Source organism: Vicugna pacos, chromosome 11, assembly GCF_048564905.1.
Source record: "Vicugna pacos chromosome 11, VicPac4, whole genome shotgun sequence".
In the NCBI taxonomy this organism is placed as follows: Eukaryota; Metazoa; Chordata; class Mammalia; order Artiodactyla; family Camelidae; genus Vicugna; species Vicugna pacos.
In genome coordinates this window covers 38,415,860-38,442,383 of record NC_132997.1, presented here as the reverse complement: position 1 = coordinate 38,442,383, position 26,524 = coordinate 38,415,860, and the positions used below count along the sequence as shown (strand labels likewise).

At 49.5% G+C, this 26,524-nt stretch overlaps 1 protein-coding gene, 2 long non-coding RNA genes and 1 other non-coding gene across 6 annotated transcripts in view; 1 reads left to right on the top strand and 3 right to left on the bottom strand.

Moving 5' to 3' along the window:
* Positions 1–26,524, bottom strand: part of ARHGAP22 (Rho GTPase activating protein 22) — a 143,575-nt gene that overhangs the window by 55,308 nt on the left and 61,743 nt on the right. The window contains exon 1 of one of the 3 annotated variants that reach the window (XM_072971158.1): positions 8,674–8,780. The exons of the other annotated variants lie outside the window; for them this stretch is intronic. Within the exon in view, the coding sequence (XP_072827259.1) occupies positions 8,674–8,725 (52 nt within the window). The 5' untranslated portion in view covers positions 8,726–8,780. Of the gene's footprint in view, positions 1–8,673; positions 8,781–26,524 lie in introns of those variants that run through there. 3 annotated transcript variants of the gene reach the window in all.
* Positions 11,358–17,609, top strand: LOC140699286 (uncharacterized). The gene is made up of 2 exons (XR_012077334.1): positions 11,358–11,447; positions 17,469–17,609. It is a non-coding gene; the product is annotated as an uncharacterized lncRNA (long non-coding RNA).
* On the bottom strand, positions 14,245–14,317 carry TRNAP-AGG (transfer RNA proline (anticodon AGG)). Its single transcript has one exon. It is a non-coding gene; the product is annotated as a tRNA-Pro (tRNA).
* Positions 17,441–25,165, bottom strand: LOC140699287 (uncharacterized). The gene is made up of 2 exons (XR_012077335.1): positions 25,114–25,165; positions 17,441–17,869 (listed from the first exon to the last, which is right to left on the bottom strand). It is a non-coding gene; the product is annotated as an uncharacterized lncRNA (long non-coding RNA).

Here is a 26,524-nt window from a genome sequence, read left to right as displayed (position 1 = left end):
AAAAATGTTACTGGACACAAACAAAAAGATTTTATAATGAAAAGAGGGTTGATCCAGCATGAATATCTAACAATTGTAAACTGCCCTTACATAGAGTTCCATAGCTCACGAAGTAAAATTAGAATTGAAGTGAGATTCAACAATTATAGTTGGAGATGTCAGTACTCTGCTTTCAATAATTGAACAGCTAGGCAGGAAATCAATGAGGAAACAGAACACTTGAACAACACAATGAACCAAGGAGGTCTAACTTACAGGACATCTCACCCAGCGAGAGTGGAATACACACTCTTCACAAGTGCACATGGAATGTTCTCTAGTATAGACCATAAGCTGGATCCTAAAGCAAATCTTAAATATTTAAAAGGATTGAATAAAACCAAATATGAAAGTGTATTCACTGACTATAGAGGAATGAAATCAGAAATCAACAGGAAAAGGAAATTTGGAGAATTCATAAATATGTGGAAATTTAACAATCCACTCTTACATAACTGAAGAAGAGATCACCACAGTTTTAAGAACATTTTGAGATGAATGGAAATGAAAACACAACATGTCAAAACTTATGGGATGCAGCGTGCTTAGAAGGAAATCTATAGCTGTAAATGTCCACATTATAAAAGAAGAAAGATGTCAAAGCAATAACCTAATCTTATACCTTAAGAAACTAGAGAAAGAACAAGCCAAGCCCAAATCAAACAGATGGAAGAAAATAATGAAGATTGGAGGGGAGAAAAGTTAAATAAAGACTAGAAAAACAATAGAGAAAACCAATAAAAACAAAAGCTTTGGTTCTTTCAAAAGATTACCACATTTGACAAAATTTAGCTAGACTGACCAAGAAAAAAGAGAAGACTTAAATTACCAAAATCAGGAATGAAAGAGGGGACATCACTGCCAACCTTGCAAAGATCAAAAGGATTACAAGGGAATAATATGAACAACATTATGCCGAAATTAGATGACTTAGATGTGGAAGAAAAATTCCTAGGAAGGCATACAGTACCAAAACTGACTCAAGAAGAAACAGAAAACTCTAAGTAAACATTTAACAAGAGATCAAGATAATAACTTAAGCATTTCTAACAATGCTTCACTAATAAATTCTACCAATCATTTAAAGAATTAGTATCAGACAGGTGAATTTTACAAACATTTAAAATATAATATCAATTATTCACAAATTCTTCCAAAAAGTAGAAGAGAAGGGAATGGTTCCCAGTGGTTCCCAGCCAGTATTCCTCTGCTAACAAAAACAAAGACATTGCAAAGAAACTACAGGCCAACATCCCTTATGAATACAGACAAAATATTAGTAAGTCCTCAACAAAATACTAGTAAAATGCAATCCAAATGCTTATCATTTGATGAATGGACAAACAAAATGTGACATATTCATACCATGGACTATACACAGCCATAAAAAGGAACGAAGTAGTGGTAACACGCTACAACGTGGATGAACCTTGAGAACATTATGCTAAGTTGCTAAAAGACCATATATTGTACAAAGTATGCAGTTTCGGGCTGCAGGTCAAGGCGGGTAGGGTTGTCTCAGGAATAGGAAGTGACTACTAAGGGCATCAAGTTTCTCTTTGGGGTAATAAACACGTCCTAAGATGAGATTATGGTGATGGTTGCATAACTCTAAATATATTAAAAACTATGCTGCTGCAAAATCTACATGGATGGAGTCTATGATATGTGAAATACATCTCAAAAAAAAAAAACCGTTTAAAAGAGTCTGGTGATGGGCGTTTAGGGGCAGAGCCCAGCAGAAGGTGTAATTCTGGATGTGTATTAGCTATAAAGCTGAGGCAGGTAGGTTAAAGGGAACTATTGGAATTCACTTCACTTGGATGCACCCCACTGGGGCCCAGGCTTCCTGAAGGAGCATCCCCTTATTGTGCAAGGACCTGCAGACTAAGAAGATGAGAAAACACACATCAGGCAATTTCCTTGCCCTCTCCCTCCGGGAGTTCAGGACTCCTCGGCTCTCTGGGAGGCTTGCTGTCCTAAAGGCCAAGGTCAGGGACTTCAGGCTCCCCCAGGACTGGCTCCTCTTTGGTGCGGACCGTGGCTATGTGCTGCTTAAACAGACCTGCTCAGAAACTTGGTCCGCTGACCTCTCCTCACAGTGTCACACCCTCCCCCAGATGAGTGCTGGCTGAGCCCCTCTCTGAGCAGGTGGGAAAAGGCATTTGGCCTCCAGATGCCCCGTGGCTAGGGGCACATAGCAGTTCTGAGTTTCCTCAAAAACCTGTCTAAGGTTCAAGCTGACAGGGATCTTGGAGACCAACCAGTCTTGCCTGCTTCCCTCTTCACAGATGAGGAGAGGAAACTGAGGCTCTGAGTGGTAACCCAGCCAGAAAGGAGCAGTGTTAGGACGAACACCTGGCCTCCGCCAACCCTGGAGGTCGGCATAGCTGTCCCCATTTATAACTGGGGGTGCAGAGGCTCAGAGAGGGGTCCCCTGGCTAGCAAATGAAACCAAATCCTCTTCCTGAGGCTGGTTCCCATTTTTGCAAAACCCAGAGGACTTCTGCCCCAGGGCATGAGAATGGGGAAGAGGTAAACAAAAAGGGACACTTCCTAGAAACCAAGTGTGACCCCTGCAAACCCTGATCTATGGAGACCTCAGGGCTCGGGGCCCCAAACACAATCCCTGGAGCAAGAGGCTCCAACATTCTGACACATCCTTCCAGCCACATCACTGTCTTTGAGGTCGAGTCAGACCTAAGTGCTCCCACGCCGCCTGGCTTCTGCCAGCCTTCCCAGTGGACAGCAAGAGACAGAGCCTGCCCTGCCTTCAGGGAGCTTCTGGCTCAACGTGGCAAGGGGACAGATTTTCTGAACTGACACTCTGTTGTGATGGGTGTAAGGGAAAAGTACAGGACGGCAAGTGAGCAAGTAACCGGGGTCAGGGAAGGCCCCTCAGGAAAGACAAATGCTTAGGGCCAAACATTGGGGTCCGCAGGTCAAGAGCAGGGGAAGGTGACTTCAGATAGACAGAAGAGCATGGGTGATGCCAGAGTGGGGAGAGGTCTCGGGACACTGAGGGAAGTGAAAGCAGGCCAGCTGTGAGCGGATGCTGGTGAGTGCAGGGGTGCTGGTGACCATACCGGCCTCCTGTGAACGGCGCTAAGAGTTCACTGTGGACGCCGCTGGAGGCCCTGAGGATTTCCGAGCAAGGAGTGATGGGACCTTGGCAGAGTCACTGGCTGCAGGTGGAGGATGCACTGGATCGGGGGAGGGTCTAAGAGGACAGAGCCATCGGGAGGCCACTGCAGTGGCAGGCGGGGGGCTGGGACCTGGGAGCTGGCATGGATGGAGGCAAGCAGAGGGATTCAGGTGCATTTTGGAAATGGAACTGGGAGGACCTGGCAACGGCGAATCACAGAAGGATGAAATTGAGAGTTCCGATTTAGCTTGATTAACTTTGGCTGCTCTAGTCCAACGGAGGTGTCAAGCGGGTCTGGTGCTTAGGGCGAGGCCTGGCCTGGGGAAATCACTGTGACTAAAGGAGCTGCCAGCAAGAGGGCTGAGCAGTGGGGGCAGAAGTGAGCCGAAGGAGCATGTGCTTGTGCAGGTCCCTGGGGGCAGCGGCAGAGAAGGAGCAGCTGGGGAGCCGAGGCCCTGTGGAAAGCCCTGCCTTATTTTCTCTGTGGGTTGACTGCTCCTCCTATGAGACCCAGCTCAGGCACCCACTGCTCTGGGCATCCCCTGAGCCAAGCCCTTCTAGAGCCTCCAGGCTCATCACTCCCTGTCTGTCTTCTCAGCTTGCAGCTTGGCCGACTGTTTCCGGGGCCTCTACTTGGCCAGGCTGCGGGCACACTGGGGGCAAACACTGCACCCTCCCTGACTCTTTGTCCTCATGCCCAGCCCGAGGCCTGGCGTGGAGTGGCCAGCGAATGATTGTTAAATGGACAGCCCAAAGCCTGGATGGTGGCTGCCTATTAGCAATCTTGGAAGATTTTGTGAAAAACGGAATTTTCTCAAGAAAGTGGGCTCAGAGGCTGTATCAACTGTTTACACAGGAGAACCAGACCTCTCACCCCTGACTCTGGGATGGCCAAGTGAGGGGCACCTCTCTGCCCAGCAGCAGTGTTCCTGCCCGGCCCACTGGCCTCTGCACCCTGGCTACCAGGCACCCCGACCAGCCCTTCGCCCATCAGGAAAGGGACAAGGAGTCTGGGTCCAGTGCCTCATGCTGTCACTCAAAGTGATACACCCAGTGGGGCTGGACTCTCCCAAGTGGGCTGCCCTGGGATTCCCCGGGTGCCAGGAGCCACGAGCAGGTGAAGGTGAGCGCAACTTTCCCCCTGCCCTCTTGCCAGATTCTCTTTGGAGTGTCGTGCCAGACCACAGGGGTGACAATATGACCGCCAGTTACAGGAGACAGACCCTCCCCAACCAGGCACCGGAGAGAATGAAATGAACCGAGGGCAGCAGGCCAGGGTCTCAGAGATGGCTCCAGGCGTGGGCCACCTTCCCGGGGCTTGGCCCCTTCTCAGGCCCAACTGAAGGCACCGTGAGAGGGTGTGGTGTGTGCAGGGGCCAGAGAGGCCCAGGCGGGGTGGAGGGGGGAGGTCAGGAGGGGGTGCTGGAGACGGTGTCAGGTAACGCCAGCAAGGTTAAGAAGCTGGGCCTTCATCTGCAGGCCCTGTGGGGCCAAGATGGGGTTTGAGAGGGACACAGGGTGACAGGAGCCACGCATGGGATGCTGGCCTGGGCTGTGGGCTAGAAGCAGCAGGGATGAACTTGGGATGACTGGTCAGGAAAGCCAGCGCAGTCAAGAGGATGAGGGTCTCCACAGGGATTGCAGTGACCTTAGGGGCAGGGATGGGGACACTGCCCTAGGCAGGATCTCAGGAGCTGTCAGCCTTTGGTTATGGGGAATGAAGCACGGGGCAGAGCTGAGAGCCTGGAAGCTGGGAGAAGGGACGGGAGGGAGTGCTGGACTCCAGCTGGAGTTCTGGATTTGCAGGCTGGAGGGGGGCACTGCAGAGGTGGGAGGCAGAGGATTTGGGGGCTGTTTCCTTAGAGGTGATCACAATAATGCCCAGGGAGGCAGGCAGGGCTGGGCAGGGGCTGTCGCGGGGGAGGAAGGTGGGCGGCTCTCAGGTGCTCAGAGCACCGGGATGGTTCACCAGGTCCAGCACCGGCACGGGTGTCAGGGACAAGGGTAGGAGGAGCAGAAGGGGGATGCAGGGACCAGCAGACTGCTCCTGGGGGCTGATGATGGAGGGAAGGAGACGTGGGCTACGCTTGTGGCATGTACAAGGGTAAGAGATGGGTTTAAAAAAAATGTTCTGATGAATGACTGAGGCAGGTTTGTGGGCTGAGAGAAGGAGCCAGTGGAAGGGAGGGTGAGGGTGCTGGGGCCAGTCAGGACATGACAGGGGACAAGATCCCGGAAGACAGGAGGGCTCCCAGTGCTGAGACCAACCGGAAGCATGAGGGGCAAAGAGTGGCAGCAGGGGGCCAGTGCACCTCAGAGGTCTCAGGGACCCTCAATCTGCCCTTGCCCCCTCCCTGGCCTAGAACAAAAGCTGCCTTGGTGCTGCCCTCCTGTACGACTTCTTCCTCCAAGTCTCAGCCTTGGGCCACGATGCAAAGTTGAAGCAAATGAAATCTGCCACTGAACAGACCCACCACAGAGCTCAACATAGCAGAAGCACCTGGAAACATCTCCCAGAAACAACGAAATCAGACAGTGTCCTCAGAGTTCAGAGCAAGTCCGCGAGGGTGTAATCCTTCTCTGCACATCAGAGCCCCCTCGCTGACCTTTTGACTTCTGCAGAAGCCCCCGGGACCCAGGATGGCTCCATTTGTAACAATCTGTCTCGCATATAATAGTAAATGTGATTAATATCACAGCATATCACGCCCCACAACGCACCTGGAGCAATCCCTCCCCAGGTCCAGGCTGCCCACCTGCAGCTCCACCACTAGCAGGAGAGCAAGTGTCCCCTGGAGAGAGAGCCAGGCTTTGGATTTTAAAGTCATGTTGATTAGATCCCCTATGGTGACTCCAGCACGTGCTGTAGTTTTGCTGCTTTCTTCATGGGGTTTATTGTTTGAGTTTGCCTGCTTTATCAAGTACACTTTTACCCAGGGATGACATGATCAACTACCCTGTCGTAAAAATTTTGATTCAGAAATATCCAAGAATGAAGTCAAGAACAACAGCTGTTGTCTTGGGAAAAGTTATACCAATGACTAATGAACTCTCTTTTGATCTTAAATTAAAAAAACACATTTTTCTAAACTGGAAAGTCAGAAAGCTTCTTCACAGGTACCTTGTAATAGCTAAACACACACCACACACCACACACCCCAAACAGACGTGCTGCATCACTGCTATGACAACTGGGTCACAGTCCAAAGCAGCATTTCTCAAAGTGTGTTCAAAGATGTGCTTGCTGGAAGATGCTCGATGAAAGGCGAGTTGCCAGGGACTGTATCTACCGTCCACCTGATTTGGAGTTGCACCGATGTGTTGGAAGCTCTGAGAAGTCTTGCAGTGAAAAACTTTCCAAACTTCGATAACTCATCATTTCTAAGTTTATGACCAAGGGAAACGTGCCCCCTGCTTGTAGCAGTACCAATTTGGAACAATGGTCCAAACTGTCTCCTGCCTAGCCAGACTGGCCACATGGCTTCAGATGTGTTAAATGAGGCGACGACATTTAAACATTTGAAGATTTTACATCAAAAACTAAATGTCTGCCTTCCTTGAACTGCAGACCAACCTTCCTGCCTGCCAGTGGCTGGCTGCCCGCTCTGGACAGGGCAGGCTTACTCTGACACCACAATGCTCCCCAGCCCCTCCTGCTCCAGGCTTGACCAGCTCTGCTAATCTACATGGGCTTTGGGAATTTGTGGGCCCTTCAGACTGGGTCCCTGTTCACAGGCTGCTGTGGCCAGCTGTGCCTTAGGATGCGTGGCAGGATGGGGGGCAAACTGGGAAAAATTCCTACACCAGGCCTGGTCATTACCTGGATCGGTATAGCCTGGGTTCCCCAGCCTGGCAGGCGATGACCCCGCCTCCCTTCCAGGCCTGTCAGTTGAGTCCTCCCTAATCAAGGCCTTGCAAATCCACCCTTACTTCTGGGACTCTGGCTCCAACTCCCTGCAGGGTTTACTGAGAAATGGTCAGGAAAGATGAAAGCTGCAGCCAGCCCCCAAGTGAAATCCTTCCTGCTCTGCTCTGGGCTCTGGGCTGCCCTCGGCCAGGATGCAGCTGGACCCTACCCTCTGAATCTTATTGTAGCCCTGGCCACTGTGACAGCCAAGACATGCTGGCCCTCGGTCTCCTCCCTCCAAACATGAAGCCCCACATGCAAAATTCTTTTTTAAATCCAAGCTAGGAAAACTGTTGCTCTGGAGTAATGAAAACCATGTAACTATTCATATTTGGTTTTAGCTGCAAAAAGACTCAACCATAAACACTATCTTACAGTCAGACTAACTCAGTTCTCTTTGCTCTATACGACCTGTTTAAACGTAGGATCCAATTTAGTTGTGTTATGTTTATTACACATGTTATAAGCTACCTCAAACCCTTTGCGAAACTAACCTGTGTATTTGTGCCATCCTTAACGTCACCTGGACAAGAATCCTTCAAGCTGTTTGACACATTTACACCTTTATCAGACCTTTCCAGGATATACTTTTCAAGGAGCCGGAGCCTGGCGCCCATCCTGGTAAAGCCTGGCTGACCATTCGGTTTACAGGCAAGGCTTCCCAGACGCACGTTGTCATAACAGTCCCTAGTGAAGTCCTTAAACACACAACCTCACAGGCTCTTCCCCAGAGCCTAGCCAGAAAGGTCAGGGTGGGGCCCGGGAATCTGCATGTTTAACAAGAAGTGGGTGCAGGGCACGTGGGTTTTAGGTTCCGGCGAGTTTAGGGAGCGCTGCAGTAAAGGGTTGTATCACTATGTTTCTGACAATCAACAGGGATCGTTTCAGGCAGTTAAGGGTTAAACTGGAAGGGCCACGGCCCAAAGGAGGCCGGACCTCAGGCTGCCGCCAACGGCTTCAGCGCGTTTCTCGGCTCGGAGCCCTCTCCAAGCCCGCCGCATTCCACAAGCAGCTCCCCTTGAGGTTCTGCCACGACTTTTGGAAAACTCTGAGTCGGGGCCCCTGGGTCCAAGTTAGTGACAGAGGCAGGCGAAGAGAATGAATGGCCCCGCTCCGAGGCGGTTAAGCCGCAGAGGCGGCGCCGGGCGCAGGCCAGGCTCCCTCTGCAGAGGACCTGCGGGCGGGGCCGGGCGCCGGGGTCTCCGCCGCCCCAGCCTTGGACTTGGCGGACCCGCGGCCAGCACTCCCCGTCCGCTCCGGGCCCCGGAGGGCGGGCGCTCCCCTCCGCTCGGCTCCCCTCCCACCCCGGAGCCGGACCCTAACCCCCATCCGGGCTCCGCGGAGCAAGAGGAGCCCCTGGACGCGCGCGCTGCAAAGTTCGGAGACTCTGGGGGAGTTGTAGCCACATCTGAGCCCTTTCCAAGGCGGGGGCAGATGTCGGGTGGCCCAGGGGAACCGGCGACCAGTCCCCGATGCGGGGCTGGCAGCCCCCAGTGGCGGCTGGAGGGAGCCAGCGGGACGCGCGCCGGGCGGGAGCGCAGAGGTCCCGAGCCTGCGGCGCACGTGCGCGCCCGAGAGTTACCTTTGGGCGCTCGCAGGTGTCCCCTCCAGTCTTTGCAGCAGCACAGCCCCATGGCAGCGGCCCGCGCCCGCCGCTCGCCTCCAATGCCTGACACACCGCCTGCTGCCCGTGCCCCCGGAGCGGCGCGGCCAAGGTCTGGCCTCCGGGCAGTGCCCAGCCTGGCGCGGGGCTGCGCGCGTGGCCACCGGCCCGGCCGGTCCCTTCCCCTCACTCTCCGTCCGGGTCCCGCGCCTCGGGCATCCCGGCCTCCGGGCAGACCCTGCTAATCAATAGGAGAACGCGCAGATCGCGCCGGCCGCGCCGCCAGCCCGCTTTTATCTCCGCGCGCCGGGGCGGCCCCGCGCCGGCTCCCTGCCCTCGCGGGCGCCCTCCCCGCGGCCCGTTACTCTCCTGGGGCGCCGAGCTGCGCGCTCGCGACGGGCCGCCAGGGGGCGCTGTGCGAGAGGGCGCGGTCTGCGGCTCCCTCCCCTGCCCGCAGGGAGCTGGCTAAGTATGCCGGGCGTTGATACCAACCCACCGCAGACCAGAAGGAAAGGTCCCCTCGTGGTGCAAGTGCGGCGGCGCCCCTCCCCCAGCATCCTCTAAATAGTTACCTCTTGGGTGACTTGGGGAGCGTCTACCAGGGCCACTCTGCTTTCAGTTTCCCAGCTCACCTGCACTCTACAACTGTGAGTTGCCCAGGCTACCCCCAAACCTGGCTGGGCTACCTATGGACTGTGTGACTTGGGGTAACCCTTCCTCCCTGAGACAGCTCTCCTGAAATGTGCGGGAAAGGCCGCTTCAGATCTCATTTAGCACAAGTTAAAGGTTTGATGGTATCAAGTTATTCAAACACTTCGTGCTCAGTTTCCTCATCTATCAGATGGAAAGACTAATAGAACAGCTTCATTGGATCTTTGTGGGGATTAAATGAATACATATATATGATTTAGGACACAACTGGCATGTTGCTAAGTGCTTTGTAAGTGTGAACCATCATCATTATCAACTGTTGGTGAGGATTTGGGCAAATGGACACTTTTGCCAGAAGAGTTTGTTTTGGTGCAATCACTTTGGAAGCTAATGTTCATTTGCTCTGCTTATTAAAACAAAAAAATGCTAATACCCTGGGACCAAGCAATTTCATTTCTCAGCATGCACTCAGCCCCAACCCCTAGGAAAACCTCTACTAGGCTTTTCATTGCAGCCTTGTTTGTAACTGCAAAAATTGAAACCAACAGGATGATCAGCAGTCAAGGGGTCATCAAATACACTGGCATTTTCATAAAACGAAATACTGTATCAAAGGAGGGAGATGCAGCTGAATGTTTAAGATCTGTGGATTCATAGCACTGATGTAAAGCACACACCCTAAGAATTATTACTATACTATGTAATACCCACTCTATGCTGGGTACTGCTCTAGGCACTGGGTCTAGAAAAACACTCGGGAAGAAAAAACAGCAAATCTAGAGTGGTTCCCTCTAGGGAGACGGTGAGTGACAAGAGTGGATTGAAAGTGGGTGTCGAGGGAATGCAGCGTTCTTATAGTGGTCTAATTTCTTTAAAGGAAGGTATATTTACATGTTATTGTGTAATTAATCTAATGAGAGAAATTATTTCAACTATCTGGCAGAGTAGGCTTCTTAATACTAGATTCTCTCTCACCCCTCCAGCTCCTAGGGTCTGTTCCTTCCCCTGAAACGGGGCTGTGGTCAACCTCTGATGGCCTTGGCTGGGCTGGCATTTTCTCCTTCCCTTCCAACCCCCATCCCATCTTGAGAACACAGAGGCAGTCGGGAAGAAGAGCAGAGGCGAGGCCAGGCCAGAGGCAGAGGCTGCCAGCGGCATGGAGAAGAGTTAATGGTGGGGGTGCGGGAGGCAGGGAAAGAGAGGAAAGAATAACTTGGAACAGGGAAGAGGTTTTCCCAGGAGTTAAGTCTCATTCAAAGAGGAGATTAACACCAGTGGGACAGATTTCTGCCTCCCTCTAACTGTCCAGAAAGACCAGGATGAGGCTTCTTCAGGGAGAGAGGAGGCTTGTCCTGCACCCGATCCAGCAAGAAAGATATTTTCATTTCATGACATGTAGGCGGGGGTTACAAAAAGGGAGGAACTGAGAAAAAACAGAGAGACCTGACTTCTGGTTGCTGCCAAGTCATTTTAAACAGTTTTAGCACCAGGCAAGATCACTTAGTCACAGCAGGCTTAATGAGGCCCCAGGAATTCCAAGCTGGAGCTCCCTGCATTCAGGGAGAGCATGTGCGGGGAGCGAGCCCCCGGGTGATTGTCCAACGGCCAAGTCCTACATTTGGAAAGCAAGATTTAAAAGAAAACATCACAGCGGCCATTGTGGGCTGCTTGTTTATCTTTCTAAGACGAAGTAGCAAAGCAGGATCATTTCAAACGAGCCTATTACAGAGGGTCAGTATCCCCACTGAACCATTCAAATACATTTTGGGATACTCAACTTTTCAAAGGGGCTTTAAATATCAACTCCCAGGGAAGTTTACAAGACAAAACACAAGGCAAGAGCTTATGGTATTATTGTCCTTGGTTTCACACACTTTAATTCCTGATTTTACATCGTTTTCTGGTTGTGTGTCTATTCCCTAGTAGGGAAGGAAAATAACAGTCACTATGTGTTTCCCATCATGTGCCAGGCAACTCACAAGTCCTATTATCTCAATTAACCACAGGACAACCCTATGAGGCAGATGTCGTTAAATTCAATTTACAGAGTAAGAAACTAAAGTTCAGAGAGGTGAAGAGACTTGCCCAAGACCAATGAAATGGTAAGTGTCAGAATCACGGATGGATGGATGGATGGATGGATGGATGGATGGATGGACAGAAAGATGGATGGGTGGGTGGATGAATGGATGGATGGGTAGATGGGTGGAATGGTGGGCAGATGAACAGATGGATGGATAGATGGATGGATGGCATTTCTCCAGTTAGGTGTAGAGTCATGGGCTGCAACTGGAAAAGCACACACTGAGCATGGAATTTGCCTGAAAACTCAAAGTCCCTGAACTCATCATGACCCCACATCATCTTGAATTGAGCCAAAACATAAAGATCACTTGGTGCTGCAAGGCTCCAGCTGAGCTCAAGCCACCAATTCCAGAAAACTGACCAGAGAGATGGGGACCTCTGAGCATCCCATGCACCATGGGAAAGCAGAACCAGAACCAGGGGGTGGGTATCCAGGGAGTGCAATGGGCTCTGAGAGAATAGCTGGATGTCAGCTTTGGAGGACAGAGGCTCCGGTGGGGCTGAGGCCACCCCCAGACACCCAGAGCTCCACACCCTATGTGGTCCTGTGCCCTTGAATCTGGGCTGCCCTGTGACTTGCTTTAACCTACAGAAGGTGACAGAAGTGAAGTGACTCTGGACCAGTCCTGGGCCTAAATCCTCAGGCGCATGGTAGCTTCTCCTGTTGTCTTCTAGGGAAAGCCATCTCCTTGTAAGCAGTAGGACCACTCAAAGACCGCCATGCTCCCGGAAGCCCAGCCCAGCCATGTGGAGAACTGAGGCCAGGGCCAGCGTGTGAGTGTGGTGGTCCTCCAGCTGATGGCAAGTAGAGCAGAGACAGTTGTCCCTACCAAGCCCTGCCCCCGCTGCAGAGCAGAGGGCTACATGTTGAAGTCACTAAGCTTTGGGGTACTTTGTTAGGCACTAACACATCTGAAATGGGGGTCGTATATAACACCAGTAGCTAACGCTGCCTGCCCTGGTGGCGAGCCAGGCTACGAGAATGACCTTCCATTCAGAATCAGAGCAGGCCTATGTGTTCGGTACCATCATTATTTCCACTTTAAAGAGGAGAACACCGAGGCACAGAGAGGTGAAGAAATTTACACAAGTAATTCACACAGCTGGTGAGCTTGGGTTAGAACACAGTCTGTCTTGCTTCAGAGCCTACGCTCTTAACTCTATGGTAGATATTTTGGTGGGAGAAGGGACAGCACTTGGTGATGGATTCGTGCCCCATGGATCTAAGGCATGTCCGTGGGTGAGACCTGCGGTAAAACAGACAAATCCTGGGGAGCGCTAGACGGCGTCCAGCAGGATGACCACGTAAGGATCACTGCTTTACTGCTTTTCAGAGTAACATCTGTTCCCTGGCAGCCCTGACACCTGGTAGAGAGGGCTTCTTGAAGATAAAAGCACTTTGTAGACCACTTATTGCAAAGCTACCCCATCCTGGTGCTGGTACCTGACAGGCATTATGTCATTTAATTTTCACAGCAGCCCCATGATGGTGATAGGTCATCACGCTCATTTTACAGGTGAGAATATGGACACCTGCCCAGGTTGTGTGAGCTCTCAAAGTCACAGAGCTGATAGGTGGGAGAGCCTGTCCTTGCATCCAGGCAGTCTGACCACCATAGATCGCCTTCTTAATGACCTGTCCCCTGCCTCCTGCCTCCTGCCTCTTAGAGGTGAAGGTCTCCATCTGGTCCTGCTTCCCCCTCTCTCATCCTCTCCTCTCATCATAGTTCTGATCTGTGTTAGAAGTTTGGCCAAAATCCAGTGTGCACACGCCATACGTACAACACTCACAGACATTCTGGAATTGGAAGGGACTTTACATTTTAATACATCCTTATTTTTCCTGGGAAATCTGAGGTCTAGAGAGGCTAGAGCTACTCCACGTCAGTCACTTCTTAAGGACCTACTATGTGCCGGGCACTGAAGTTGTTAGTGACGAGTTGGGGCTACCCCAAGTCAACTTCAGTTTTTGCTTTGAAACAGAGAAATGAGAAGCAGAATAGAGGCCTCTCCCACCATCTCTCAAGATATGTTTTGTGCATTTTTGCCACAGTGCATGGAAGCCAACTGATTTGAATGTAGCTAGTCAGTTAAACATCGTTTAACTCATCGTTCTGGGTTTTTTTTTTTTTTTAATGAAGTATGTGACTCTGGGAAAGGTAGAGTCTGTCTGAAGTAAGCCCACACTGCTTTGTGCTAGAAACAGCTGTGGATCCCATATGGACTGGTATATGTTTTCCTTTCTCTTAATGAGACTTAAGTCTCATTTTTCTTTTTCCCTTGGCTACCAGGAAACTCAGAGAAATTTCAATTTGTCTCTGGCAAGTATGAAGGCCTTAAAGTGGCCTTCACATTTCTGTTTTTGTTTCCTGATTTTGCTTTTCTATTTTTATTTGCATTTTCTTGGTTCCTTAATATTTAAAATTTTTACTATTGGGTTACCGTCATTTCATTCTACGTGTTCTCATTACAAGTCATTTCAAATCCTTTGTGGATTAACACAGTGGTATAAGTTAATAAGTAAATGTAATACCTCCTATTTTAAACTAGGAGTTAATAAACTTTTTCTAAGGGGCAGATCATAAAACATATTTAAACTTTGCCTTATGGTCTCCATAGCAACTACTCAGCTCTGCCCTGGCAGGATGAAATCAGCCATAAACAATACAGAAATGAATGGGTGTGGCTGTGTTTCAATAAAACTTTATTTACAAAACAGGTGGTGAGCCAGACTTGGCCTGTGAGCTTTTAAAGGGGAGTGGTAATTAGATTTATTTATGTATTCTAAAATTATTATTATTATTATTATTTTAGTGGAGGCACTGGGGATTGAACCCAGGACCTTGTGCATCCTAAGCATGCACTCTACCACTGAGCTATACCCTCCCCCTGGCCTGTGGGCTTCATGTAGTTTGCAACCCTCTGTTAAGAAGACTTTCAGAGCACTGGGAAATTGTTTCCTCTTAAGTTGGGAAGTATTTGGCTTAGGGGAAAAAAAGTGAATTCCCATCTCTAAGAAGTGGGGATTCTATCCAAGACGTCCAGTTTCCACTTCTGGGTGACAGATTAGGGAAAAGCAGCTGCACAAACTGTCTGGACACTTGGCTCTCGGGAGAGGCACGCAGTGCCGGGGAGGGGTCAGTCCCTGACTCAGCGGGCTCTGAAGTCTGCCAGCGAGAGGCCGTTCTCCTGCACATTTGCTGTGCCTACTCCTCAGGGCGGGGGGCACGGGGGGCAGGGCCCTAGAGATGCCCAACCAGCCGGATTCCCCGGCTCCGGCCAATGGGCCTTCAGCTGCTGAGGACGTTGTTCGTGGAAGGAATGTGTCTGCAGCTCCAAATTCCCACAGCGAAAGACAAGGGGCATCGTTGGGGAGAAATTCCTGGGCCACATTTTTCTTGCTGTTCATGTGGCCTGAAGCCATTGAACTTGGCCAGACTGCCCAGAGAGGGATTTTACAAAGCCCATTGTCCTTCCCGAGGTCTCACTCCCAGCCCTGCTCCCACCTGCTCTTTCTGTCTTTCTTTCCTCCCCCTCCCCCTCTCCCAGGAGAAATGCACCATGGGAAAGAGCAGGAGGCCATGGCCATGGCCCTGAGGGCTTTTGCTCCCTGTCCAGGGCTGACTGGCTGCCGAGACAGGGGCCTTCCTGGTGGCTCTGATGGCCTCAGAACTTTCCATGCACTACAGGGGTGGGAGGGAGGTGGTCTCAGCTGCTTACCAAGGAAGTCACCAAGTGGGATGCTTGCTTTAGTAATAAGGGCAACACATTTAAAAAAAATATTTTTTATGAGGGTGGCAATTAGGTTTATTTATTATTTTTGGCAGAGGTACTGGGGATTGAACCCAGGACCTCGTGCATGCTAAGCACGCACCCTACCACTGAGCTATATCCTCCCCCAAGAGCAACACAAATTAAACATCTGCTCAATGCCAAGCATTGAGCTTTCTATATATATTAACTCAAACTCCACAAGAACCCTCCTATACCCCCATTGTACTGATGGGGAAACTGAGGAACAGAACTGCTAAGTGAGTTACCTGGGATCCCACAGCTAGTAAGTGGAAGAGAGAGGGTTTGAACTCAGGGGTCTGGCTCCAGACTCCTTTTCAGTCTGTGTGATCCCCTCAGCTGGGCATTCCATTAGGGATACTGCCCTAACAGCGAGTCTCCACAGTGACAGCAAAAATCCAGTGGACAGTGCATTTGCATAGACAGGACCTGAGCACTTCTGAAGGCTCCCAGCATCCCCACGTGCCACAGAAGACCCACTGCCCTGAGCCAGGCCCACCTGGTGTCTGGGCCGCTTTGCTGAGGACAAGGCACTGTGAACTGGGGACTAATTAGTCCTCCTTGCTGCTGTCACCATTGCTGCTGCAGCTGCTGACAGTGCAAGGGCGGGACCTCAGCCCTGCAGTGCATCTCCCTGAGTGAGTGTTTGCAACGTGCCAGCCCCCAGGATTGGCGATTTGCATACCTTATCTATCTTAGACATAACCACCCTGAGACTGAGTATAAACCCAGGCCACAGATAAGGAAATCTGCACGTTAATCAGGTAATCAATGCTGGCTGCTGTAACGAAACAACCGCAAATCTCAGAGCCTTAACCCCATAAACACACATTCATTAGCGCTCAGGACACCATCCTGAGTAGGTCAGCATGAAAAGGGGGAGGGAGGGGGGCTCTGCTCCAGGCAGTCACTAGGGGACTCAAGCTCCTTCGAGGACCTAAGTGTCCTCCCCTGGATCCTTTCCATCTGCTTGTCAAGGAGGGGAGAGGAAGATCTCAGGGGATTTCAGGGGCTGAGAGCAGCCTGCAGCCACACTCCCACCCACATTCCATTGTCCAGAGTTCAGTCACGTGACCCATCTTACTGCAGGGGGAGCCTGGAGAACTGTCTGCAAGGCCATAGGAAAGGGAAACAGGTTTGGCTGCCACCCTGGGGCTCAGAGGTGCTGTGAGGGGCAGCTGGGCTATCTGACGCCCAAGACTGCATTTTGCCTCTGTGCTTACTACCTTGGCTGCAAGTGATGCCAAAGCCGTCTGAATTGAATTCCGACTTCCATCATCTAGAAAGACCCTCAGTCCTTCAATGAGGCAGTGGATGGGGCCAGAGGTGCTGAAGGGATGTGAGGCTTTACTGGGACACTAAGTGCCCAGTGGCCTTCCGTTTCTTCACAGAGCTGCAGCCAAGGCTGCTGGGCAGGGTCGGGGGGAGGTGGGACTGGGAGAATTTCAGCCCAGAGGAGAGAGGCGGGGATGGTAGAGTCCACAGAAAGGGGTTCAAGTCCTTGTGCTTGCTGCTGCCACCTAGTTGTGGAAGGAGAAAGCGCAGGGCAGCCCAGCTTCTCATTTCTGGTTCTGGTGGGCAACTGTCCAGGCCACTTTTGTCCCATCCTGATGCCTATCAAGTTTCTTAGCTGATGCTGGCCTTGGCCAAGTGTCTAAAGCGTAGATGCTAGGATGGGTGAGGTCCCTGTTCCCTGGGGTTTTGCTGTGGAAGCAACAACTCCTCCAGGGTGTTCTCCCCAGGCCTCAGCATTCCGTCTGTCTGGAGGGCTCCCTGCCTGGTAAGGCAGGGCCTCTGGGGTATGACTGTGGACTCCCTTATAGACCACTCCCACAGGGCGCCAGGCGGCCCCAGGATGGTCAGGGCATGGGGCGGGCCCCTCCCAAGCTGGCCATGGTGGCCGCCACGGGATTACAGCTGTGTAGGAAAGGGCTGCTGGGTGCCACAGTGATACCCCATGGGGAGGGAGTGGGCGACCGAGTTTCTGCAGGGATACACAGCATCTCTGGCACATGACCTCCTGCGTGGGGAGAAGGCCCACAAGCTCCTTGTGTTCCATGCTGTCAGATCACACACACACACATACACAAAAACACACACACACACGATTTCTATGGAAAGCTGGCCTCAGATGGCCCCATCAGACCCAGTTCAGTATCTGGTAAGTCCCCACGACCATCATTTCTCACCCCCCTAGTTACTCAGTACCAGGCAGAGCTCACTAACCCCAGGGCCTTTATTTCCAGGGCCACTTCTCCCTCCCTGCAGCCAGGCCTTGGTACCTCCTCAACACCAAACCCTAAGAAGCATTTTTCCAACTGTGGACTCCAACTGAAGTCATGACGTCAACTCAGTGGGTCTTGGCCAATAAATATTTTGTAAAATGAGGCAGAATCTCCGAGAATAGAAAATGCCATTGGCCCTGCATACAGGAACAGTATGTTTCTGTGAGACCCTTGCTCCCGTGTGTGCCTGGGCCCTCGGGTGGGATGGCGTGTCTACTTCTTGTTGTCAAAAAAGTGTGAAAACACTATGGTGGTTGGTGTATCCAGCTCATCTCATTCCTTCCAGAAAACTTGGGCTCTTTGTACCAATTAGTCGACACGTTTCTCTTCCTCTCCAACTCTCCCGACAGAGTCCCCGTCCGCTGCGGGCCAAAGAAAGGGCACAAAATCTCTGCCAAACCACTCAAAAATACAAAACACCCCCCCACCGCCCCACCCCCAGCCACGAGAGGTCCCGTTAAGCACTGATCCCAGGACGCGGGCTGCTTACTGGCCTGGCATTTGCGTATCGAAGAGGGCCACTTAAGTGACCCTTCATAGAACAAAGAAGATCAGCCTCTCTCAATTTAAAAGAAAAGAAAACCCTCCTCGCAGCCGCACATTCTTTCAGTGGAGGCTCCCGCACGGCGGGCTGGACCGGCCGCACTTTGGTCTGACTCATCCGGTGGGTTGCTCGTTCCCTCTCCAGCATCATTCCTGAGACAGTTATTTCTGGAGCGCCTCTCTGTGCCAGACACGGGAAACCGAAGACCAGAGCCCCCTGTCCGACGCCCCTTCTCTGCGTGCGTGCGTGCGTGCGTGCGTGTGTGTGTGTGTGTGTGTGTGTGTGTGATGAAGACGGCCGCTCCCCCTCCCTCTCCAAGCCCGTCCTCCCAGAGGGAGGCACCGCCCACTGCTGGTGCGTTCTGGCCCCACCTGCCCCAGCTCAACCCCAGCTCTCCAGGATGCCGGGATTCTCATCATGCTTGCCCTGGGGTGGGAGGGGCCCCTCACGCATATGAGCATCTATTAGGTTCCAGGCGCTGCTGTATTCTGCACCCTTGCCAAGGCCCATGAAGATCATTACGATCCCCATTCAATAAGGCTCAGGAGAGAGGTGACTTGGCAAGGCGTGCGCACGGCCAGGATGCAGCCAGTCCTTTCCTGGGATCTGGGACTCCTGAGGCTCTGTTCTTCCCGCTCAACCACAGGCAGCACTTGGAAGTGACCAGGTGGTGCCACAGGCGGAGCAGATGATGGGGCCATAGCTTGGGTAACAAGCCTCACAGATGGAAGGGCTGTGCAGGAAGGTGAGGGGCCCTCAGGGGGGAGGAGGGGAGGAAGGGAAGCCAGGACTTCCGGGTTTGGGGCCTTAAGAGTGTGGGCTGGATTCTCCAGGCCAATGAAAGTTGGTCCTGCTGCGAAGAGCCTGTGGCTCTGGACATTTCACCCATAATTGCATGGCTGTACCAAATTTGCTAGGCTGCTGTAACCAAGGACCACAAACTGGGCAGCTTACAACAACAGAAGCTGGTTCTCACAGGGCTCTGGAGGTCATAGTCGAACATGGAGGTGCTGGCAGGGCCAGGCTCCCTCAGAAGGCCCTAGGGCAGCCTCTGTTCCAGCCTCTCCACTGGTTCTGGGGTTGTGGGAATCCTTGGCCTTCCTTGTCTGGTAGCTGCATCACTCCAATCTCTGTCTCCATCCTCACATGACCTGAACTAACTGCATCGGTAAAGAGCCTATTTCCAAACAAGGTTACAGTCCGAGGTTTCCAGTGGATGTGAATTTTGCGGGGACAACAGTGACCTTTCTCCCTCCTTTCCCAGTCACAGCCTCCCCAGCTCTGCTTCCTCCAATGCAAGTCTGCAGAAAAGCTTTGGGGAAAGTTGTGCTCTGTGAACCCAGGAAGGTGTCACTGACCTTGAGAAAAACTGACAAATCTGGTGGGGTTTTTTTTTTTTTTTGCTGTTTTTTGTTTTGTTTTGTTTTAGTGCTTATAACACCAGTTTTTAACATTCTGGTATTCTAGAATAATGTGCTTTTAAAAACTGCAAAAAGTCAGGTATTTTTGTGATATATATTTTAAAAATTGGAATCATTTACACCTGGGATATGCTTCAATAGAAGTTTGGATGTGGTAAGAAAAACTTGTTTAGAAAGTGGTTTCTATCTTCAGCAAGTGGTGTTGGGAAAGTTGGATAAACACAGGTAAAACAGTGAAGTTAGAACACTCCCTCACACCATACACAAAACTAAACTCAAAATGACTTAAAGACATAAGACAAGACACGATAAACCTCCTAGAAGAAAACAAGCAAAACGTTCTCTGGCATAAATCTTAGCAACGTTCTCCTGGGGCAGTCTACCCAGGCAATAGAAATAAAAGCAAAAATAAGCAAATAGGACCTAATTAAACTTATAAGCTTTTGCACAGCAAAGGAAACCATAAGCAAAACAAAATGACAACCGATGGAATGGGAGGAAATATTTGCAAATGATGCAACTGACAAGGGCTTAATTTCTAAAACATACAAACAGCTCATACAACTTAATAACAAAAAACCAAAAAACCCAACCCCTAAATGGGCAGAAGACCTAAACAAACAATTCTCCAGTGAAGACATACAAATGGCCAATAGGCATATGAAAAAAATGCTCAATATTGCTAATTATCAGAGAAATGCAAATCAAAACTATAATGAGGTAGCACCTCACACCAGTTAGAATGGCCGTGATTCCAAAGTCCACAAATGATAAATGCTGGAGAGGGCGTGGAGAAAAGGGAACCCTCGTACACTGTTGGTGGCAATGTAGTTTGGTGCAGCCATTATGGAAAACAGTATGGAGACTCCTTAAAAAACGGAAAATAGACTTACCATATGATCCATCAATCCCATTCCTGGGCATATATCTGGAGGGAGCTGTAATTCAAAAAGATACATGGACCCCAATGTTCATAGCAGCACTATTTACAATAGCCAGGATATGGAATCAACCTAAATGTCCATTGACAGATGACTGGATAAAGAAAATGTGGTATATAGCTACAATGGAACACTACTCAGCCACAAAAAAGAATACAATAATGCCATTTGCTGCAACATGGATGGACCTGGAGATCATCATCATCATTCTCAGTGAAGTAAGCCAGAAAGAGAAAGAAAAATACCATATGCTACCACTTATATATGGAATCTAAAAAAAAAAAGACACAAATGAACTTATTTACAAAACAGAAACAGACTCACAGACATAGAAAACAAACTTATGGTTACTGGGGGAAGGGGTGGAAAGGATAAATTGGGAGTTTGAGATTTGCAGATACTAACTAATATATATATAAAATAAACAAGTTTCTACTGTATCGCACAGGGAACTATGTTCAATATCTTGTAGTAACCTCTAACGAAAAAGAATATGAAATGAATATATGCATGAATATGACTGTAATATTATGCTGTACACCAGGAATTGACACATTGTAAACTGACTATACTTCAATTAAAATCAAATAATCTTGTAGTAGCTCATGGCGAAAAAGAATATGAAAATGAATATATGTATATTCATGTACAACTGAAAAATTGTGGTGTACACCAGAAACTGACTATAACTCAATAAAAAAATTAATGAAAAATAAAATTAAATTAAATTAAATGAGTTACTATGTGTAAAGTGCTTAAAGGAAAAAAAAAAGTGGTACATGTTCTTCCATAATCCACAGCAGGGAATGGAACCAAGGTGCCTCTATTGAAACATTAAATCCTTACTCTGGTTCAAAGACATTCCAAACCAGTGCCCTTCAGACACAACTAACTGCTCCCTGTGACCCAGCCACCGGACCCATGGGATCACCTACCCAGAAGAACACTGCCGAAGAGGAAGACAAACTAGAAACAAAAAAACCTAGAGCTCATGATCAATTAAAAGATATAGCCCCCTGAGGGGAGGGTATAGCTTAGTGGTAGAGCGCATGATTAGCATGCACGAGGTCCTGGGTTCAATCCCCAGCACCGCCATTAAAAAAAAAAGTAGCCCCTGCCAACCACAAAAAAGGAGGTTAAAAAAAAAAAACATAGAGAATTGAATAAGAAATAAGATTATCTGAAGATAAAGAACCCAAAGGATAAGTTTAAAATTTAGCTTGGAACAATTTCTCAAAAATATTACAGCACCTACAAAAAATGGACACCAAAATATGTTCATGATTCAAAAAGAACATCAAACAGTATGATTTCATTTCAAGTGTTCATTATCATTAAAATTTTCTTTATTTTATAAAGCCTGGTTTGTTATTTTTGAAGAATATTTTATTAATTTCATCCACTAATAATTTTTATTAGAAGGGTAATAATTTTAATGTTTATATTTCATGGGTTTATCTTTTCCCTTGGTGCGTTTCATACATCCATAATTTTTATTTGAAATGTATAAAATATTTAGCTTCACTGAATTCACAAATTTTATGTATTCTGTACACCTTTTTGTGGAAAATATTGATAATGAATGCTGACGTTTTAGAAGTGCAGGGAATAAATAGCCACATACCTGTGAGTTATTTCACTCTGGCAACTGCAGTTGCTAACGTCTCATCAATTAGCAACTGCTAACCATGTTCCAGGCACGTGCATAATGCTCTACATAGAGCTGCTTTAACTGAGTCCATTTTACAGATGAAGAGACCGAAGTTCAAAGGGTTATATGATTCACTCAGATCCCAGACTTGGGCAGAGGCTGAGCCAGAATTGAATCTCAGACAGTGTGATGGACCACCTCGCCCTTAACTACAACCGCACAAGACAAATAACTGGGGGTGTCATTATCTACACTAGGGCTCACAGACTGAGACCCTTATAGAGAGATCAGGCAGGTTAAGTTGAACAGAGAAAGCAGGAGGCGGGGGGGGGGCAATAGGGAGTGGTGGGGATTCTGGCTAACTGGAGAACACTCTGGCTCTGTCAGAAAGGGGCAGCTATTACTGAGCTCCTGCTAAGTGCTTCTATGGAGAAGGCAGGCCCAAATTTACCCTCTAGAAATCTATATTATCTATGGGTAAAATCTTTCGCTTTTAAAATACTTAGCAGGGGGTATGTGGCTCAGTGGTAGAGTGTGTGCTTAGCACGTGCAAGGTCCTGGGTTCAATCCCCATTACTTCCATTAAAAAAAAAAATTCATGAGCCAGACGAAATATGTCTTGTGGGCCAGAATCAGCCCACGGGTAAATCAAGTCCTGGTTTGCAGCTCAGTTTGCAGCCTGAGAACTAGACTCAATTCTTGTCACCATTTGCCTCTCTCTAACCATCACTTTAGCTCCCTTCTTGCTTTTGAGATGCTGCTTCTTCATTGATTTAATTTATTAAGCATCTTAAAGAGCCAGGCACCTGGCTCTGCATCCTCCCTCAGGAGCGCAGGGTCCAGGGTTGGGTAGCACTGATGCTGTTCCGCTTGAGAGCATTGATTTGCATTTTAATATGCACACAAGCCCCTCAGGACGTATTGCTATAACCCAGATTCCCTTTCAGTAGCTCCCACGTGATGCCAATGCGTGATGTGGTCCACGGACCACTTCTTGTGTAGGAAAGACCTAGACTAAAAGAATGGCCTCGTGTCTAAGAAAGTTCCTAAGCTGAAGGCGCCCCGTAGGAGGAGACTGTGTACCTGGGCGTGGCTTCCCAGAGGTGACCTGGGTCGTCCAACCCCCCACCCACTAATCCCCTGCCACATTCCTCCCCACATCCTAATTTATCTAAAGATTTAGTCTAGCTGAGATCACTCATGAAGAATGCTATCTCCATCTTTGTCCTGGGCTGGAACTCAGAAGATACCTCCTCCTGCACATCACCCTTTCCTATCCGGTGCGCCTATCTCTAGCTGAGGGATGTCTGTCTGCGCCTCTCCATGTCTTAAAGCCGCGGTGCCCAGCACCCACCTGGGCTCCTGTCGGCAGCCAAAGATGAGACCCCAGAGGGGGACTCGGCTGAATGGGACCCCAGACTCCACCTTGTACCAGTTACATGACTTGGGACAAGTTAGCCCTCTGGGCTTCAATTTCCACACCTGTACAACAGGACTGTGAGGTCCACTCGCCCAGGTGTCAGGAAGTTTGAGCCAATACACTGTAAGGTGCCCTTCCCACTTCTCTTTCTAAATAGAAACTCAACAAATGACTTTAAGAATCTCCTGCTGTTCGTGTCCTGTGGAGAATGTTAAGATAGGGACCTCATTTCTATTGCTGTCCCAGGAACACGACCAGGTACTCTTGAAGGAATGAGCAGGTTTCACTGGTGAGTGGCCCTTTCAGTCTGTCAGCCGGCAAATGTGTACGCGTACCTGGTCTGGGTCAGGACATACAAGGGGCAGACATACAGGACAGGGGCAGGTGGGTGGCAGTCACAGGGGCAGGGGACCGCCACACACAGGTGTCCGCAAACTCAGGAAATATCAAGTAAGCTGTTAAATGGTGCATTTGCCAAATTTCAAATAATACTCTCAATGTTTTCCAGGTGCAACACCTCTAAGAAACAAGGGGCCCAACTGTCAATCAATAAATAAACCACAGAAAGGCCAGAAGGTCACAAAATGCAGAGAAAGTGCTGGATTTGCTACACTTTTTAATTATAAACAACTGGGCCCATTGAATTAGATCTACGGGCATTTTATCTGAAAAGGTGTCTGGAGGTTGTAGAAAAACATATTGAACACAGTATTTGAAAGGTTACTGATCATTCTTTAAAAATAAGTTTATCATTTGCTTCTCAATTTTGCAGACACCTCGAATAATACTTGCCAAATTTTATTGAGTACTTAACACAGGCCAGGTATTATCTTAACATACAGGTGCATCATAACATAACACAAAAACATTATGAGATATGGACTTCTTTTAATGGTCAATTCATTTTAAAAAATTTTTTTAATTAATTAATATATTTTCATTGAAGTATAGTCAGTTCACAATGTTGGGTCAGTTTCTTGGTGTACAGCGAGGTATGTACTTAAAAAAAAAAACCTTTTTCTTTGGAAATAATTCTAGATTCACAGGAAGTTGCAAAAAACCGTACAGCGAGTTCCCAGGTACCCCGCACGCAGCCTCCCCCAATATTAACATCTAACTACAGGACAATATAAAAATCAGGAAACTGACCTTGGTACAATCCACAGAGCTGATTCAGATTTCCCCAGTTATACATGGACTGGTGTGTGTGTGTGTGTGTGTGTGTGTGTGTGTGTGTGTGTGTGTGTGTGTACTGAGGGGGGGGCGGTCTATATAAGTTTTATCACATTGCAGCTATATAAACTATCACCACCATCGAGATACTTAATGGTATCATCAGAATAAGGCTCCTCTGTCCCCCTTTACAATCACATCCAATTCCTTCATCCTCATCCCTAACCCAAGGTACAGGTACCTTAATTATCCTCATTTTATATATGAGGAAACTGAGGCATAAGGAAGTTGGCAACTTGACCAAGGTCATATAGCTAGTAAGTTCTGATGCTGGCTTTTGAATTCTGTCATTAAAGTGACATTGTAGGGAGGGGTTCGCAGGGAGCACGTGGGGATGGAGTCCAGAAGGGCTTCCTAGATCACTGATTTGGGTCTTAAATAAAAAGTATTGCTTACAATTGGGGACCGCTGGAACGTCAGACCCCGAGGGAGTGGAACTGAGGGCTGGATAAACCCTGCTCCCCGAAAAGTGAATCCATGTCGTCACGGCTGCTAGCCTGGGCTTCTGTGACCTCACAGTGACTCAGTCATCTTTATTCCCAAACTGCTTCCCCCTGTCTGTCCTCTCTTAGTTGCCCAGCAACCTGGCAACGATCCTGGACTCCACCTCCAGCATCCCGTCCCTCACCAGGTCTGGCCATTCTGCCTCCCAGCCATGCCCTCATCCTCCTGGCCCCTGCTTGCTTCCAGCCTGTCAGCACACAATGCTGGCTGCTCTAATAAAGCAGCCCCAACTGGTTCTGGGTCCCGCTTGTTCCCCAACACTCAGTCCAGTCTGCTCGTTGTTGTGAAATACGATCATAACTTCCTGGTTTAGGAAAAGAGGAACAGTAGCTCCTTATTGCTGATAAGACAGTCCAAACGCCCAAGCACAAGGCTGTTTGGGACCTGACCCACAGCAAATGGCTCAGAGTTAGCTAAGCTGTCTCACGCCCCAGGGTATGGGCACAACTGTGCGGGTTCTCCTCCCGTGCCCATCTGGGCCAGATACTGAGCACCAGGCCAAAGTTATAGGTTGGACTCAGACATGGACCTGCCCCTGAGGAGATCTAAGTCTGTTGAGAGGAACTTAAGTGCCCCCAAACGAAAAGGTCAGAAACCAAGGGGTGCTTCCATTCATGCGTGAAAGGTGCAACCACAGAAGTGAGCACAGGTTTGAATGAGAAGCCCCGAGGTGGGTGGGAGAAGGCGGGTCCCCTGGCTGGGACGAGGATGACAGCAACAAGCCTGGAGTCTATCTGGGTCCATGCTTCTCTGCCCTGGCCAGGGCGGGACCCTCCCTGGAGTCCTTGCAGGCCAAGCAGGGAGCTCTCCCTGTGCAGGTCAGAAGGATGTGGGTCAAGGAGTCAGGGAGTCACACCTGCCGAGGTGAGACTGAGCCAGCACCCTGGGGTAAGGACTGTGTTAGGCACTCAGAAAGCCAGGCTGCCCTGAAGGTGCGGAGCCCTGGGTGGGCCACTAAAGGCTCCCTCTAACTGGCCTCATTTAAGAGGGATGGTTTCCGTTTAATCACCTAACGGACCAGACCAGAGCCTTGATCTGCAAGGATGCTGACATGGGCCCCGCCTCCCAGGGCAACATGCTGGTGGGCACCAGGAGGTCCATTTAAAGGCCCCTCTGCCTCAGCAGATCAGGATGTGTGTGTGGTCTCTGCAGCAAATGGGGACCAAGGGCAGAGGACAGAGGGCGGAGTGGCCCAGGGCCCAGGGTCAGGGCTGGACAGGGGAGAACACGGGGCTGGGGTGGGATGCAGGGAGCATGCCCAGCACTTGGAGAAGCCACATTCCCTTTCCGGTGCCAAGTTTAT